Genomic DNA, 15,082 nt, shown 5'->3' on the forward strand with positions numbered 1-15,082 from the left:
GCCTGCCTTTTCCCCCTCCGTTTTGTTATGCTGTGTTCAGTTCACTTCCTGGAGCCAAATATAGACCTATTTCTTTTCCTCTCACTGACCTCTTTTTGCCTTTGCAAATTCTCTCCAGTAGTGCTGTGTAAAAGAGCATTTTGACTCCTTAGGGCTCCCCTAGCCCTAATGCTTATTGCAAGGCTAGGCTTTGAACTTCAGTATGTGGCTCTTATTTAACCTACCTGGCTGGCCACTGTCATAGCCCCAATCTCTGGGGAGGACGTTCAGAGAAGCTGTGTCCGGCAGACAGCTAGGATGAAGGGGTTTCAGAGATGACTTGAGCGTCTGGTAACTCCGCACTGGAGGAGCTCTGGACAGATGAACTGAACAGGACCACCCTTAGGAAGTGTCCAGTGGCACTGCCAGATCCCCAGGGCGCAGAGAGCCAGGGAGCCGTGCAAAGCCGATCATGCTGGGTGCTCCCTCCTGTTCCCAGCTGATGTGATATATGCCCTGGAAGTCACACAGATTAAGTTTAGTAAGAGCCTGTGGTCCCACTTGGAAAATGCTCTTATTAACACAGTGTACATAATGTTTCCATCTAATATGATGTTCTGTATGCCAGTCTTGTTCCTTTTTAATAAGATATTGTGTCAATCCGTAATGGAATATTTTCCTCTTTTTTTTTCTTTTCATTGTTGTTTGGTCATCGTTTTATTCCTTTGTATTAAAACAACAAAGTCATAAAAATAATTTTTTCCTTTATTTTTTAGATGTTACATTCATCCATGAAGGAAATAAAACTTTTCTGGATAACCTTGTTAACTTTGAAAAGCTGGTATGTTAATTTTGTTTTTCCTGTGTTTTGGAGAAATCCATGCTCTCTTTTTCCCCTTCCCCTCCTTTTCTTAGAAGACTAAAAGATTTTCTTTTGGCTGAATCAGCAAGAAGTGAACAGAAGTAAACTCTGCTTCAAAGAGTAAACAGGATAAACAGTCAAGAGTTTAATTCTCCCCACCCCTTCCTCTGCTCCTCTTTCTTCTCATTCCTTCTTCCCCCACTTCTTTGTAAAATGGTTGAGACAGTGGTAGCCAACATCAGTGCTTGCAGTCCATTCAGTTTTGTCCTAGTTTAAAACCTGCCATTGGTATACTAATCCCAGAGATCTTATATGAAAGTAAAATTTATGATCTGAGTGAGATAATGAAGAAAATAATGCCTGAACTGTGAATTAAACTGACTATAAATATCACTATACTAACCTTTATATAGGGAGCACTTACTAACATAGTATCTTTGGCAACATCTGCTGTAGACATGGTTGATGTTATGTGACATCTACTCTGGCATGATATTACTGAGAAAATTTGATTTTTTTTTTAATTTTCATTATTTAATTTTTTGTTAACAACATTTCTGTAGTACTTAGTATATCTGAGCAGTTTTGGGGTAGAGAAACTGTGATTTTGTTGGTTTAGCTTATTTGTTCAAGAAAACAAAATGTTCTCCTGATTATTGTAGATGTGTTGTGGGACTGTTAGTCCAGATGGTTGTTCCTGATAAGTTGTTCCTGACTGTTTTCTCCATGTGTCTACCCTTATTCCAGAATGAACTTCCAAACATGGAGTTTTTCATGAATCAACTGGTGACTTTAATTTCACATCCTCTCATAACGCATATTCTCTTTCAATTTATAAGCAGATGTAGATTTTGACTTTTGAACCTTTGAGATCCTCTCTTAGTGTTTTCTATTCAATTCCTATACGTTTTCTTGTTGCAGACTTTACAACATCACTGATTTACATTTAATTAAAGGGTTTTTTGTCCCAAGTCTGTTAACTGTTTCACCTTTAGTGTTTACATAAAGTTCATTAGCATGCTCTTCTTCATTGCTTCTTGGAAGTACATCTAATTAACACGTAAATTAGCTAGCCTTTGATGCACAATAATTGTTACTAAAGTTCCCCCACTGGCCCAGATATTAATTTAGTTAATATGTGGGGTCTGATTCTTATTCCAGTTTTAGCCAAACCTTGCGAGTTTGTTTGTTTGTTGTTCAGTCATGTATGGGTTTAATGTATGCTGGGCTTGCTTGGTAAGATTTCCTATTCGTGCTGTCAGCATTACCTCCAATGGCAGTGGGAGCTTTGCTAACTGACTTCAGTGAGCCAGCTTTCCACCTTTTCTATGTAATCAGATAATGGGCATTTAAAATGGGGGAGAGCGTCTGAGACGATGGTGATGAGTGAGGGTTGTTCAGGCTGACTCGTTCTTCAAATTTTTAGTCAGATCATAATCTGAGGAATGTGCTGTCTTGTAGCTTCCTGGAGCCCTATGTACATTTCAGTTCAAGTGACAGTGAAAAATATGAAAGTCAGGACTTAGAAGAGATTTAAATGTAAGAGTGTGGAACCAGTACTTGTATTATACTGGTTATTTGGATGCTAAGGTATTTAGTCTACGAGCATGGACTTACTAACAAGGTGCATCACACATTGCCCATGCATACCTCAGATAATGTCTCTTTTCTAATTTTAAGGGCTTTGCCCCAAGGAAGTAGGTCTTTGGTGTTTATGCTGTGCTGGGCGCTTTCTGATCTCTGCTGAGAAAAATTAGGATTGACAGAGTCCTGCTTGCTTTGGATCAAGCCACTGAACCTTACCTGCAAATTTGCTGTTGCAGAAAAAGAAGAAAAGAATTATCTTACCATAGCAGACTTACTGTTTTGGGGAAGCAACTCACTCACTGTCATAAATGCACAGAGTTTCTACTTGCAAATTTCAAAGCAAAGATGGTTTCTCATGTCTCTGTTTGGATCAGTAAGATGAAATATTTTGTTCCTTGATGAAGTACCTGACTTGAAGGAGGACTGGTCAATCTGAGCCATTGTTGTTTCCAACTACATCAGTCAGTTTACTAAAAGATATTCTCTCTTCTACAATTGCTGCTTCTTTTATATCCTTATACCATTGTGGCCACAAGAATCGTACTGTGACTGAACTTGATTCAACATGACATGATTGTAGTGAAGCCAAAGTTAATTCAAAATATAAAGAGGGGAATTTGCAAAGAGAGGAAAAAAATTATCTGTTTTCTAGGGAATGTTACCTAGATTTAGCAAAAGTTTAAGGGATTGCAGCAGTTTATTTAACTCCATGTTGGATAAAATCTAGGCTATAATATTGTTAGATCAATATTTAGTATCATACCCTCTTCCTCTACTAAATATGAAGAAACAAATGAAAATAGGGTCTTATACTGTTGCATCTCAAGATATTTCCATGGTATATGCTAAGCTGCTTCAGTGAAGTGTAGTTTCTTACATTTTTTTTCCTCTAGTCAGCCATCACCCATATCTTCAGCAATAGCATGTCTTAGCCACACTCCAGCAAACTCTAATACAGGTCAGTGGCCATTACCTTTACAAATAGTGCATTTTTACAGAGTAGTCCCTCCATCAGTAAGAACTGTACATGCATCTGAATATTTTCAACACACCCCCAAAATATCTGTGTAACTCCCAAGCTTGATTTTGCTATCATTAGTTAAAGGAGTGCTAATGATCCTAGGTAGCTGGTAGGCTGAAAAGCCGCCAGAAATATTCCTTGTTATTCATCACACTAATGTTATGCAAGCATCTGTTAAAAAGTCAGGAAATAGCATTTGCTTTGCAGATAAATTAGCTGATTTTCCATATTACAGTTGGGTGAGAGAGAGTTGAAGAGGGACAGAGTGAAATGCCTAATTAGGCTACTAAAGAAGGGAGATTTGGGATTCAGCTCTAAGAGAGTTTTGTACAAAGAGGGTCTTCATCCTCAGGGCATCAGCTTCAAAAGCCAGTCTCGGATGGATGGACCCCACACTGAGCAACAAAGGAGAAACAGCAAAGAATGGCCCTGTGTGTGATTAGTGGGATCTCTCTTACTTCTAAAAGCCAAATTCAAAATAAGGGTTTCAGCTGGAAAGCATCACAGCAGCACTGGTGAAAGCTGTAGCTCTCCCAGTGCTCACACCATTGACCATGAAATCTAGGAAATCTCATTAGAACTTCATTATAATTAGTGCAAGGAAAAGACATCAGCACAAGAGATTGCATGATTTCATGGCAAATGAAGCACAGCAACTAACAAGAAAAATGATTATGTGTCACTGGTGTATGAAAGAAACACAAAGTCCTCATTAAACATGTGCTCTGCTTTTTTTGTGATAAATTTTTCTGTGGAGGAACCCTATAAGCCACTCTGGGTGTTGAGGGATGAACTGTTTTACATTATTCTCATCTTAAACATACTCTGCTCAAGACAGCTAATCTTTTTCACCTCTGATTATTTTTGAGGGAGATGTGAGAAGAACTTCAGCTGTTTCTATGAGCTGCTTTATCATTGCTGCTGACTGCAGTTTAAAGAGCCTTCTTCACTGATTGGAAAGGCCAGTAAAATAAAAAATACATCAAATCATTCTCTGAGCCACTGTCATGCTATGAGAAGACTGGCTCATGTATAACTCATTTTCTTCCTGAATGCAACTTGCTGTTACAATTAATCTGTACTGAATTTTGTTCTGTTTTCTTCAGGCAGGTAGCTCATGGGTGTAGTAGGTAGCAAATGTCTTACTGTATTTGCACTTGGATGTGTCTGTGTGATATAATATTCAATGAAGTTTAATGTGTCATAAAAGGTTCATTCATTCTCAAATGGGAAAGAGAATAATATCTTTCTGTTAGCACCACCTTTTCCTAAAATAGTATACACGTAGCATGGCCTTCTTTGGTACATGTCTGCAGAGATGTCAGAGCACTCTACAGCATTTAGGCTGTGGGCTGTTATTTTTGTGCGTTGGTATCACACTGCAGAAAAGGCCTGACTGATACTGGGGCCTGACTGTGCTAGGCACCGTACAAGTATATGTAGAGGTGAAGCCTGTGCCACAAAGAGCTTACAGTCTAATTAGACAAAACAGAGAGATGGAAGGAGATGTCACAGAATACCCAATGCCCAGGATAATGCATTAAAGACAGGAGATGACTCCAGAAGCACTAAGTCAATCAGCTCCTTTTTCCAAAAGACTTCCCTGCTGTAGATTTTCAGTTTAATAAAAATCACAGGAACAAAATTAAGTAATTATATGGCTGTTCTGCATTACCACTTTCCGTGGGCTCCTAGGGAGTTCCTCTCATTTAATCCATGTGATATCAACAAGGACCTTCTGGACTAACCCTGTTTCATCAAATGCTATCACTGTGCCAAAGAGCGAGAGGGCCTTTCTGTCCATCTCCCACTATCCTCGTTTTCTACCTTATTACAGGTGTTTTTTGCTGTACAGGATAAGGCAAAGAAAGATTTTTTAGGATTTTCTAATGACAGAATCCATCTCAGATTTTTGCACTGATATTTTATGTTTTGCCTTTGCAGCACATGATTGCAGATACAGTTCGATCATTGAGACATTGCAGAAATAACCAGTTTGGTGAGTAGTCAAAATTTGCTACTTTTTTTGCCTTTCTCCAGCCCTGAGATTTTGTGCTTTTTTTCCACTTCTTAGGTTTACTTCAGCAGTAAAATATTGTTGCTAGTTATTTAAACAACCAGCAAAAGCGGGGTGTCATTTTTGAAAGGTAAAAATAGCAGTAACCACAGTTGGATGAAACTGAAGTTTTATTTTACAAAACATTTGTAGAAATAGTTTCCAAATTTTTTATAAAATTATTTTTCTGAAAAAATTATAATCTCTTCATAATGTTGTGTAAAGCCTGTGCCAACTACACTTAAATGTAGTTTCTCACTTTCCCAGTTACAGCTGAGTTACCTTAGTCTCTTCCATGAGTCCAGGTGTTATGGTAATAACACTGTCTTGACTTCCAGTAGCTGAAAGAAGGTATTCATCACTATGGCTTTTCATTGAGTTCCACGAAGACCAATCAGATATTTATGTATTGTTTGCTTCATTTGGTTTCTTAAGGACATTTCACAAAATGGCAGAAGTCTGGAAGATACTAAGATCCTATGGATTTCATGAAAATAGTTGACCAGGTAGAAAAGAGGAGGTTTTGATAGTACTCTTGGTAGGGAAGGTCTGGAAATTGAGCTCAGCCTGTTTTAGACACTAGAGAATCTATGCAGATATGTGCCTTTTTTTTTTCCTTGCTTTTGATGCAGGAAATGCTTTCTTTGGTGTTTCCACTTTATTAGACACCAGAGAATCTGACCCTTAGGAAATGTGCCAAAAGACCCCAGCTTTCTTTGTTCTGCTGCTCACAGAGGGGAAACCTTGTTTTTCTCCTCCTCTGCATGACCTGTGCTGCAAAGAGGTTAAACACAGGAAGGGGACAAACACAGCACTGCTTTAAAAAGTAGTTAGAGGTTTTAAGCCAAACACACTAACCATGTCATTTACTGAGGTCAGTAAAATCCCTTTTCTAAAAAGAACTTCAGAACTGTGCTGTAGCCTTAATGCAGAATTTTCATGGATGAAAAAAAAGAGGTTGAATTGTTTGCTTTTTTTTTCCGGCTAAATTTTCAGTAGCTGTCAGCATGGTCTTTGACAAAAGAATAATAATAACTTTGTGTGTAAATACATACACCTTGGAGAACAATAGGCACTGTTAGTAGCTTTCTTGAACATTTGTTCTGCATAGGATTGCCTTGTATACTTGTAGTCTTTTTTCTTTTTAGCAAAGGCTGCTTACTATTATGATTCTTCTGCTATTTATATATAGAAAAGTGTATATATATACACACAGACTTATGCACTATATATATATCTATCTATATGTATATGTATACACACATCCTCTGTTAAACCAGGTACTGAAAGAAATATTGATTAATCCAAACAATGTCCTTATAAGTTTGAATGTCTCCCTTATGTGGCATTTTAAAATGGCAGCCTTGTTTCCTTTAGTGGTGTGATTTTTTACAGCTTATTTGCAAAGAAAAAAAAATCTTTCAACTTATTTTGGTGTTTTTTTTCAAGTGATTTTGTAAGTGTTGCAACATAAATCCAAGGTTAATACCCAAGATTTATCATATAATCTGGTTGTTTGAAATAGATGATTGTTATTTTATTTTACCACAGACTTGATTTATTATGAAGCTGGCATTTAAAAAGCAGCTTATACAGATATCCCTGTAGGCACTATTTTTTTGTTAAATTCATTTAGGCATGAAATGAATTCACTGAATATTTATTGAGACTTTATGGACAGCTTCATTTTCTAGTGGGCTTATTTTGCTCTCAGGAATGTGAATCTTTCTACTGCATCAACTCCCAGATTGGCCTAAGAGCAGCAGGCATCTTACTGTAGGAAAGGATTCAAACAAAACCAAGCAAGGAATATTATTATTGTTTATGAACTGTATCATGTGTTTTAAGTATGCAGAGCAAAGTCTTTCTGGATTAGGAACTGATTGGGTTGCTGAGCAAGGCTGAAATGCCTTTTTAATGGAAATAATACTTTAATATATTAAATCCTGAAAACAAATAATATCATTTCCAAAATCAGGCAAAGCAGCCTGATCAAATAACATAATTGAAGCTTTTGTAATTTCAGGTGTTAGTGAGAATGTAAATAATTTTCAGTATGTTCAGTACAGCTGCTGTGAACCTATTGCCTAAGAATTCTGGGATTCTGACACAAATTTATCACATTATCCTATTCTTTGCCACATCCCTGAAGTCAGACAGGTGCTTAGAAATAGCTCCTAGAAATAGCTGCCCAGGAGCACCTTTAGCAGTGGCGCACAAAACTGGCTGTATTGTCATCCTGTGTTACTTGCGTAGTATCAGATAGGGCTCTTCACAAACAAGTAGGGTGGTTGGGTCCTAAAAGGCTTCTCGTTTAGCTGGAGTATGTGGAAAAAAAGGATGATAATGAAACAAAAGAGAGGAACGGAGCGTGCAGCTAAACTGATTGGTTTGAGGATTTTTTTTTTTTAATTTATGGTAATGGTATTAAGAATTCCTTGAGGACATGGACTAAAACGGAGCTCTCCAACCTTTGCTAGCTTGCCAGCAGTGTGACAAAATAGGTTTCTGTGGGCAACGTATCTCTTTGTCTTCTCTGCCAGCCATGTTGGGTCTCAGTAGCAATGGGCTTAGCTCTTCCTTTTCCATTTCTGTGGGTGGCCAGCAATGCTGGAAGGTTTCACAGGCAGCGAGTTCCCACAAGTCAGGGTTGGGCCTGAAGACAGTGGCAGAGAACAGCTGCTGTTGCAGCCACCCTTCCATTTGTCTGTTCCACAGCTAATTCCTCCTGCCATGTACGCTCCTGTGACATAGTAGCGTGACTCTCATCTCTATTACTAGATCAGAAATCAAAAGCATAACAAATCAAAGCCCAGGGGTCTATCAGAAGAGCTTTGAAGAGCTTTAGTATCCATCTGCTGCGCTGTCACCTTTCCCCTGCTCCCAAGGAAGTGATTCAGGGGCCTGCTGTCTTATATATTTGTGTTAAGATTGTTTAAAAGTTACAAGCTAGATCATCTACCCCTGCTCAAGGTCCTTCTGTGCTGCCAGAGCAGCACAAAGGAAACTTTGAACCATGCTTACAAGGGACAAATTGTCCATACTCCCGGCAGGAGAAAACCATCCACGTGGGCACAGGCAGCCCTTTGCCACCCACTTGCCTCTCCTCCTCTGCATTCATGCACGCAGGCTGCTGCTATGCCTGCAGACCAGCATCGCCTCCTCCTTGCTTTGTTCTCCCTTTTTTCTGTTTCTAGCTGTTACCTCAGGTATTGTACTTAAATAGCACATCCTTTCGCTCACTGGCAGTCTTTTTTGTGAATATGCGGTACTGGACACATTGGCACACCTGGGGCTTCGAGATGCGATGCCAACGCACAGAACCATGAAGCAGGCAAGGCATGGCTGGCTCATCCGCTGTCTCCTCTCTTGCAGGCAATGAAGTTCCTTCAAAAGAGCATCATGAACTGAAGCCATACGTCCATCACCTGCATGTCATCGACAACCAGCAAGCTCTGTTTGAGCTTTCTCACAGGATAGAGCCGCGAGTGTGAGCGTACACAGCTTCATATAACCTTGTAACTGCAGCACTTTGAATTCAGTGAATGTTTATGCCAAGCATGTTGCTTCCCTATATACGAACAGTTTACTGAGTTTTATCAGTAGCTCACGCAACATACACAGGAGAATCGAGCAGAGCAAGCAAAGGAGCTGTTCACAGAATTGCAGGGCAAGCCTGGTGCCATCCCCACTTGTCACCACAACAGGAGGGAGCAGAGCAGCCGCCTTTGAGCTCAGGAGCTTGGTCTCTGTGAAAATATTGTTTGGTCCAGTGTAGCTTTCAATGCAGATTCTGACAGTATTAGAGTGAAAGGAAGCATCATGTCACAGCTGCAAAACATTTCAGCAAGCAACATGCAACAAGGAGATTCGCAGTTCACCACAGTACGTACCTCACTAATTCAAGGCTGCCAAAGTTTTGTTGCCAAAAATACTGTGCAATCCATGCAGCTTTCCTGAGTCCACTGGAATATCTTACCTGAGATAAGTGCAGACAGCCAAGAATGGGAATATGAAAAGACAGTGCACCATATGAGACTCACCAGTGTGTCATAATTTGGAGGTCAGAAGCGAACAGTTCATGCTGTTATGGTCCCTTAAGAGTCTGCTTTATAAAACACACTATCAGAGCTAATCCACTTTTGTTGCAGTTTATTGGCACAATTGTTTGTGTACTAAAACTCGTATTTTCTCCCTTTTCAGTTATCTCAGATTTAGTACTAGCTCCTGCAGTTAACATGCTGTAAATTATTATAGCAGGAGCTGTTTTGTGCTTGGATTATGGCCTCCTCGTGTCTATTCAGGGGCAATGCCTAGGTTCCCTATGTACCTAACTAACCTCCTGGAAATACTCTAACGTGCACACGCTTCTAGTTCTTACAGAACAAGTGGGTGCACCTTGCAGGGTACCAGTGTAATTACTCACATATACACCAGGCTGTCAGCATTATGGTCCCTTTAGTACTTCTGTCCCCCTCTCACCCCTCCCCCAGCCAATTTTCATGAAGCTAAAAGTAGTACTTAGGGGCATGTTCTGAGCGAGCATTTCTAAAGTCCTGCCTACGATTGACCTATGTCTAAGTACCGCTTCATCTTAGCTCTGGTATTCAGTGCTAAGGAGTTGCCCTGAAATAATCTAGTGCATACCATGGGCTATGTGCAGTGTGCTCCTCTGTCTAGCATGTGGTTGTGCACCGACATACAGTAACAGTCCCTTTGCAGAGCAGGGAGGATATGCTGCCTCACTTGCCTATGTCTGTTGTATGTCTTCCACATCAGGAAGACTTCCAAGAAAATCGCTCCTTTACTGAAATGTGGGCCCCCTGAAGTAGCATGCTCTTTCATCATTGTGTGAACTCTGGTTTAAGGGGATTTAAGAAAAGCAGCTTTAACAAGTAGTCTGTGGGGGAATCTGTAGGATGCATTCAGTTTTCCAGTCTGTGAAATATTGTATAGGTCTATTGTAAAGGAAACAAATGTTTCAGAAATGTATTTGCTTGTACTTTGTTATTATCAAATACTATATGATTTTTTTTTAGAAAAAAAATCTTCTTTTTACCCAGTAAAAAGAAAAAAAAAAAAAACTCTTGCTGGCCATGGAGTAAAAATTTCCTATGTTCTTCTGTAGATGTGACTGCACATATTGTAAATAACTCCTTTTGTGCAAACAGACCAAAACTGTTCAGATCAGGATACTAGCCGGAGTGGACTCCTTTTTGCAGTGTAAAAACACAAACCACAAATAGTGTTTGTTTCTTGTTTTGTTGCAGTTCTTCCTCTGGCTACAGTGCTCTCTGAATCCCTTGCATTGCTGGGGTTGTTTGCTGGTCCTTGAGCTCCCCCTTGTGAAATCCTTCTATTGCGGCATAATTTTCAGGAGCCTGCATGTAGACCTGACTCTGTGCTTTGGTTCTTATGGAATAACACTTTATTCCACAGCTTGAGCTTTCTCACAGGATAGAGCCGCGAGTGTGAGCGTACACAGCTTCATATAACCTTGTAACTGCAGCACTTTGAATTCAGTGAATGTTTATGCCAAGCATGTTGCTTCCCTATATACGAACAGTTTACTGAGTTTTATCAGTAGCTCACGCAACATACACAGGAGAATCGAGCAGAGCAAGCAAAGGAGCTGTTCACAGAATTGCAGGGCAAGCCTGGTGCCATCCCCACTTGTCACCACAACAGGAGGTTGTTCTGTTGAAATCTGTGGGGAAGAGAGCATAAGAAGGTTTTCAGTGTGAGAAAGTGGGCTTGACTATCAGTTCCCTGCACTCTTGGCTCTGTAATAGTTTTGTTAGTTACGGCTGGTGAAGCAGCAGTGGTGCTAGAAAAGAATAAAAGACGAGGAAGTGAAAGAAGAGGGGAAAGAAGAAGAAAAGAAAAAAGACTCTATGCTCAGGCTTTGATTTGAAAGTATGCTAAAGCCAGCTTGAGGGCTCCTCACTCTGCCAGTTCAAACTGGTCTGAAGTATGTTGATGGGCCAACTTCATTCCAGGAGGCTTCGAGCCAGACTAGGTATCAGCTATCTACAGCACTGTAACTTTATACTAGATCAGGTATTGTCTATCCATTGCAGCTGGCATAAAATTAGTTTGAAGGCACAAAGCCAACATTAACTCTGTAATCTGTGTTCTGGCTAATTGGACTATTGTTTAAAACATTACAAACCAGTTTTCATAGTGGCCTTTCTTATTTGGATACAACTTTCAGGTCTGAGGGGCCAACTTTGGTGCATCGATTTCACACTGAGAATATGGATCTTTTAACTCTAACCGTAATAGAAAGGCAAATAGCCTGAACCTGTAGTTCTTGTGTCTAACAAATAAAGGCCCATTGGAGCCTTTGTTTGACAGCTGGTATTGCAGAGCTGGACTTCAGACTGGCAAGCAGTTTGAAGGTGTGGTGTTTGGGAGGAGAGTTAGAAATAAACCCTGTGAAAGAGAGGGGAACACTATATGACCTCTCCCATGTTCAAGAACTGGCAGTATTGTGGTTTTTAATCATACTTACCTCCCCAATAGCACAATTACGTTACATAGGATAAAACCCATGAATCTCTTAAGTTCAGTCTACCACAATCACACCTGGGGTTTTATTTTCTGCATGTTTCCTTGAGTAGCTAGGAGGAGTAATAAGACAAAACAAAGTAAAAAGTTGGGTCACTCTATAGCTTTTTGATGTGGGATTTTGCTGCATCTAATTTAGATGCTTCTATGACATATCCTTTTGATTCCAGCCCCATCTCAGATAGTACTAAATTCCATTTGCATGACAGTGGCAAAAAGTGTTACTAGAAACAAAAAAGACATATGCTGCTGTAAAATTACAAAGAAAGCTGTAAATACTAAACATTTTAGCAGAGAAATATTTATTTGCATAGCCTATTTATTGTCATCTTATTACACTGTTAAGAAATACTGGGATGAAGTCAATGAGCTGAGGTAAGGACAGCTGCCTGTTATGTTCTCTCTGAGTGCCATAATGCTGTCATCTTGCATTAACAGTAATAAAATAGAAAACCCCAAATCAAGGTATTTACCTAAGTTCTCAGGGACTACAGCTAGTAGTTATCCACCATTATGAGACCTAGTATGTATGAAATAGTCTGATTTACCAGAATCAATGTTGCCAATGTTTTCTTTTTCATATTTCATGCTTGTCTGCCCCTGTACATATTACTGTGTTGTGTATTTATGAGAGCTAGTAAGCAATAATTTATATGTCAAAATGGCCAAGCAATACAAGGTTAAAACTTGTAGAAGCAACTGTTACATTTATCTTGCATTTTCCAGTGTTTTTTAATATTGCTTTTCAAAATATAAAAACTACCTTAATGAACTCTGAGCTCTGTGCCTTCATGCCTATCACCAATAGTTATTGTTCTTAATTGGAATATTTTATGCTTGTACTTCCAGTCATTCAATTCTGCCAAACTTGCACTGTTTGCAAGGTGGGTGCAGCCAGCAGGTGCCTGATTAGAGCCTCAGGAGCCTGTTCCCCTTCAGAGCCGCTTGCCCATCTCTGCTTGGTGGGATTTGCTCGTACCAACATACATTCCAGACAGAGTCAAAAGCAGAGATGATGTTAACAGGGCCCTCAGTCATGCTTTGTCATCACGGTGCAGTCTTAAGAGGGTCATGGAGCCACCACAATAAGCCCCCGTGGGAGAGGGGAAGGGTGTCTTCAGATCTCCTGGAGTCCGAGTAGCAGGACATGATCCTCTTGGTGAGAAGAGCAAGCGCTCCTCTCTGGCACAGGGTGGTCCTACTGGCCTTGCATCCTCTCCCTCCTCTCAGGTGCTCTGCAGCAGGGAACGCAGAGCCAATGATGGGCCAGGTGCTGCGTAAGAGAGCTGAAGCTTGCCCTGTCCTTCCACCCTTCCTACTTGCAACCCTCCACAGCCCAAACCTGGCTATTTCTCTAACACTTGGTACTTAGGGCATGACGCCTGTTCAAGGTGCTTGACAAACAGGAACTATTTAATCCTCTAAGTGCCTCTTAGGCCTTAAATAGTCTCAAGCCTGATCCACAAGGTGTTTGTGCCAGTGTAATTATTTGAGTAGGGTGAATTTTCACTGAAATAATTAAACCAGTACAAGCCCAAATTGGTGAGGTAGTTATACTAATATTTAAACATACTTTCTGCCACAGCCAGGCAGCCTTTTGCAGATCCAGATGTGCAGGCCAAAGACTTTACACTCCCAGCTGTTCATCACTGTCCCTTCTTTGGAGATCATTGCTCCCCACGGTTTAGCTCAGAAGGAGACCTGGAGAGCATTTCCTAGCCTGGTGCAGTTAGAGTCAGCTGGATCCAAACTGTCTATGGATGCACTGTGAGCACTTTGCACTGAAGGCCTCTCCTTCCATCCTGTTGGCCTTGCTGAAGGAGGTTGTCATAGGCAACTACAGTGATGATGCTTTAAGAGTGTTTGCAAAAGGGAACATGTGGGTAGGGCTGAAGATAGCCTTCTTACAGCTCCAGCTGTGCTGGAAGAGCCATAAGAAGAGGCTGCTGTACTCATTAGCTCGTCTCCAGATATTGTCCCTTCAGATCCTCTTGCTTGAACTATTTGAACAAGGACTCTCTCATACCTGTCAAACAGAAAATTTTATTGGCAAAAAGACCTACAATTTAAGCTGTTCAAGCACTCTGTGCATTTTAACTGAAGTGGTTAAGAAAAACAGATCTCCTGAATATTTGCTCTGTTTCACATCTCAGCAGGCCTTCACCCATGCAGAGTTCATCACGGTGGAGCACTGCTCTCTTCTGCCGTGGAGGAGGCAAGTGAGTTACACAGATAGCAAAATCCTAAGGAGGAGTTTAAACTTCAGTCTTCCTCCCTCTGGCTCCAATCACTCTCTACCTCTATACCTCCTACAGTGACTCCCATTTCACACTGGAGAGTAATATGACAGCCTGTCACATGAATAGCTACAATAATACGGTGAAACACCTGTTATTGTATCAGAGTTAAGGGAACCATCCAGTTCAGTTAATATAAAGTCTGGAGAGCTGAGAAAACTTGCAGAGGAAGGCCCAATAAACAATCTCTGAAGTAAGGCAAAAAGTGTTCTCCACATTCCCTCCTGTCTGGAAGAAGGTCACTGGGTTTCATAAAACTCTTGTAAAAGTCCAGAAAGCCTAGCAAAAGTGACCATGGGAATTAGCCTTTCAAAGGTCAGGGAATGGCAATGCAACAGCATATACACTTTCTCTTAATTTTCACAGCCCATTGCACAGTACCATTGAAGGGTGTTTCTGGTAAGCCGTTTCAGCTGGGTGTCCTGCTCTGAGGTCTGTACTACCACTTATGTATTAGGCATCAGGATCTTTGCACAGATCATCTCAGGCTCCTTGCAAATTTATGCATTTTGGAAGCTGGCTGGGCTTGAGCATTTTTTTTTCATTCCTCTCCCATCCCAGGCAGACTACTGAAGGAGGGAAAGGGGCGTCATCTTGATAGCCTTAGAAGGCTCCCTTTGTTCTGAAGGGTGCTGCTGACCCTTTCCACAGCCACTTTTTCAGGGGGAATCCTCAGGGTGGAAACAATCCTTGTCCCTACCTCCCTGATG

The 15,082-nt window shown here is 40.6% G+C and overlaps 1 protein-coding gene across 1 annotated transcript in view; it reads left to right on the forward strand.

The window, feature by feature from the left end:
- RAPGEF5 (Rap guanine nucleotide exchange factor 5) overlaps positions 1 to 12,833 on the forward strand; it is a 169,626-nt gene extending 156,793 nt beyond the window's left edge. The window contains exons 24-26 of the mRNA XM_067291608.1: positions 756 to 820; positions 5,394 to 5,448; positions 8,881 to 12,833. Coding sequence (XP_067147709.1) covers positions 756 to 820; positions 5,394 to 5,448; positions 8,881 to 8,999 — 239 coding nt within the window. The 3' untranslated portion in view covers positions 9,000 to 12,833. The remainder of the gene's footprint in view (positions 1 to 755; positions 821 to 5,393; positions 5,449 to 8,880) is intronic.
- Positions 12,834 to 15,082: the final 2,249 nt, after the last annotated feature.

The sequence above is a fragment of the Apteryx mantelli genome, chromosome 2 (assembly GCF_036417845.1).
Source record: "Apteryx mantelli isolate bAptMan1 chromosome 2, bAptMan1.hap1, whole genome shotgun sequence".
Lineage (NCBI taxonomy): Eukaryota > Metazoa > Chordata > Aves > Apterygiformes > Apterygidae > Apteryx > Apteryx mantelli.